General features: G+C 39.5%; 1 protein-coding gene across 2 annotated transcripts in view; it reads left to right on the forward strand.

Annotated features, from left to right (window-relative positions):
• Positions 1–1,056: 1,056 nt before the first annotated feature.
• The window catches only part of LOC148087314 (alpha-1,6-mannosylglycoprotein 6-beta-N-acetylglucosaminyltransferase B-like), an 88,372-nt gene continuing 86,292 nt past the window's right edge, over positions 1,057–3,136 (forward strand). For both annotated transcript variants that reach the window (XM_087786866.1, XM_087786874.1), the window contains exon 1: positions 1,057–1,401. In XM_087786866.1, coding sequence (XP_087642992.1) covers positions 1,364–1,401 — 38 coding nt within the window. In that variant the 5' untranslated portion in view covers positions 1,057–1,363. The remainder of the gene's footprint in view (positions 1,402–3,136) is intronic.

The raw sequence follows: 3,136 nt of genomic DNA on the forward strand, positions 1-3,136 counted from the left end.
CACTTGAGAGAACACACTTGAGAGAACACACTTGAGAGAACACACTTGAGAGAACACACTTGAGAGAACACACTTGAGAGAACACACTTGAGAGAACACACCTGAGAGAACACACTTGAGAGAACACACTTGAGAGAACACACTTGAGAGAACACACCTGAGAGAACACACCTGGGAGAACACACTTGAGAGAACACACTTGAGAGAACACACTTGAGAGAACACACTTGAGAGAACACACCTGAGAGAACACACCTGGGAGAACACACTTGAGAGAACACACTTGAGAGAACACACTTGAGAGAACACACCTGAGAGAACACACCTGGGAGAACACACCTCGTTCCTCCTGTAATACCAAACGTCACCAGCAAGTGTCGCCGTTGAGACGCTGATGATCGGTCACGTGTTCGCATCAATGTCGTGTGTTGACAACAAAAGACACGCTTTGATGAAAACCTTCCTTCAAATGACTGGTGACGTCACTGGGATTTGAACCCAGGACCGTCGGTCAGATGAGCAGAAGATAAATGTTGTTTCTTAACTAAACACACTAATGAACGTTTAGATTTAAACGTCATTTTAATAAAGATTTTTTATTCAAGTTTATAAAGTGTTCTGCGGGAAGATACCGGAAGCTTTGACGTATAAAGTATATATTGTTATAGTTTATATTTTATCTCAAATATCAGTTTATATTTTATCTCATGTATTTATATTAATATTAATATGAATCTATTGTTTCGTCACGTCAACTAAACTGTGATTGATTTATTGATCATTTACTTCAGTTAAAATGACGATAAAAAGGATTTAAAAATAAAGCATTTTATTCTCATCTTTGTTTGACTCTTTGATTGTTGATTATTTATCATTATTTGCACAAACGCGTCATAAACGTCAACAGCGTCTGTTTTGATCTCGTTTCTTCTGAATCTACGACAAACATTTGATAAAAAACGCTCTTGTGAAGACGCACGACTTTTATTGTGAAAAGATGGACCGGATGCACTCGACGTCTCGCTGGGACTCGTGCAGCTGCAGGACCAGCAGGACCGTGGATGTCTCCTCACCTGGTCCGGTTCCTCACCTGATCCGGATCTTCTTCTCTGGACCTGAACCTCAGGATCGAGTCTTGGACGTTCGTCTCGAGCCGCGGGTTTGATGAGGAGCTCGAGCCGGAAACGCGTCATTGATTGACGTCTGTCCGTCTGTGATGATCGACCTGAAGCTCAGGTGATCGATCTGACGCTCAGGTGATCCACTGACCCGCAGGTGTGATCACACCTGAGAACTTCCCTCAGACACACCTGCACATCTGGACCGTCGTGAGATGAACATCTGGACCATCGACGCTTGAACGATGGTCAGAAGATGCCTCGTGACGTTCAAACCGTTCAGGTGAGTGAACCACGTGACGTCCACCTGCTCGTCCTTGTGTGAGTCTCGCGCGTGTGTTTCTGTCAAAAACAAACACAACATCAATTGTGTTGTTTGACCTGTTTATTGAACACAAACCGTCACAAAGTTCATGGTGCGTTCAGGGACGTTCAGTGATTGAGAAGATCATGTTGACTTGAGTGGCTGCTCAGCGCTGCTGCTGCTGCTACACAACAGCGTCGAGACCATGAACGACACAATCATCAACACAATCATCAACACAATCAACACAATCATCAACACAATCATCACAATCATCAACACAATCAACACAATCATCAACACAATCATCAACACAATCATCAACACAATCATCAACACAATCAACACAATCATCAACACAATCATCAACACAATCATCACAATCATCAACACAATCATCAACACAACCATCAACACAATCATCAACACAATCATCAACACAATCATCACAATCATCAACACAATCATCAACACAATCATCAACACAATCATCATCTCAATCATCAACACAATCATCAACACAATCAACACAATCATCAACACAATCATCAACACAATCATCAACACAATCATCAACACAATCATCAACACAATCATCAACACAATCAACACAATCGTCAACACAATCAACACAATCATCAACACAATCATCAACACAATCATCAACACAATCATCAATACAATCATCAACACAATCATCAACACAATCATCAACACAATCAACACAATCATCAACACAATCATCAACACAACCATCAACACAATCATCAACACAATCATCAACACAATCATCAACACAATCATCAACACAATCATCACAATCATCAACACAATCATCAACACAATCAACACAATCATCAACACAATCAACACAATCATCAACACAATCATCAACACAATCATCAACACAATCATCAATACAATCATCAACACAATCATCAACACAATCATCAACACAATCAACACAATCATCAACACAATCATCAACACAACCATCAACACAATCATCAACACAATCATCAACACAATCATCACAATCATCAACACAATCAACACAATCATCAACACAATCATCAACACAACCATCAACACAATCATCAACACAATCATCAACACAATCATCACAATCATCAACACAGTCATCACAATCATCAACACAATCATCAACACAACCATCAACACAATCATCAACACAATCATCAACACAACCATCAACACAATCATCAACACAATCATCAACACAATCATCAACACAACCATCAACACAACCATCAACACAATCATCAACACAATCATCAACACAATCATCAACACAATCAACAACACAACCATCAACACAATCATCAACACAATCATCAACACAATCATCAACACAATCATCAACACAACCATCAACACAATCATCAACACAACCATCAACACAATCATCAACACAATCATCAACACAATCATCACAATCATCAACACAGTCATCACAATCATCAACACAATCATCAACACAACCATCAACACAATCATCAACACAATCATCAACACAACCATCAACACAATCATCAACACAATCATCAACACAATCATCAACACAACCATCAACACAATCTTCAACACAACCATCAACACAATCATCAACACAATCATCAACACAATCAACAACACAACCATCAACACAATCATCAACACAATCATCAACACAATCATCAACACAATCATCAAC

This window comes from Callionymus lyra, chromosome 1 (assembly GCF_982586985.1).
Source record: "Callionymus lyra chromosome 1, fCalLyr1.hap1.1, whole genome shotgun sequence".
Lineage (NCBI taxonomy): Eukaryota > Metazoa > Chordata > Actinopteri > Syngnathiformes > Callionymidae > Callionymus > Callionymus lyra.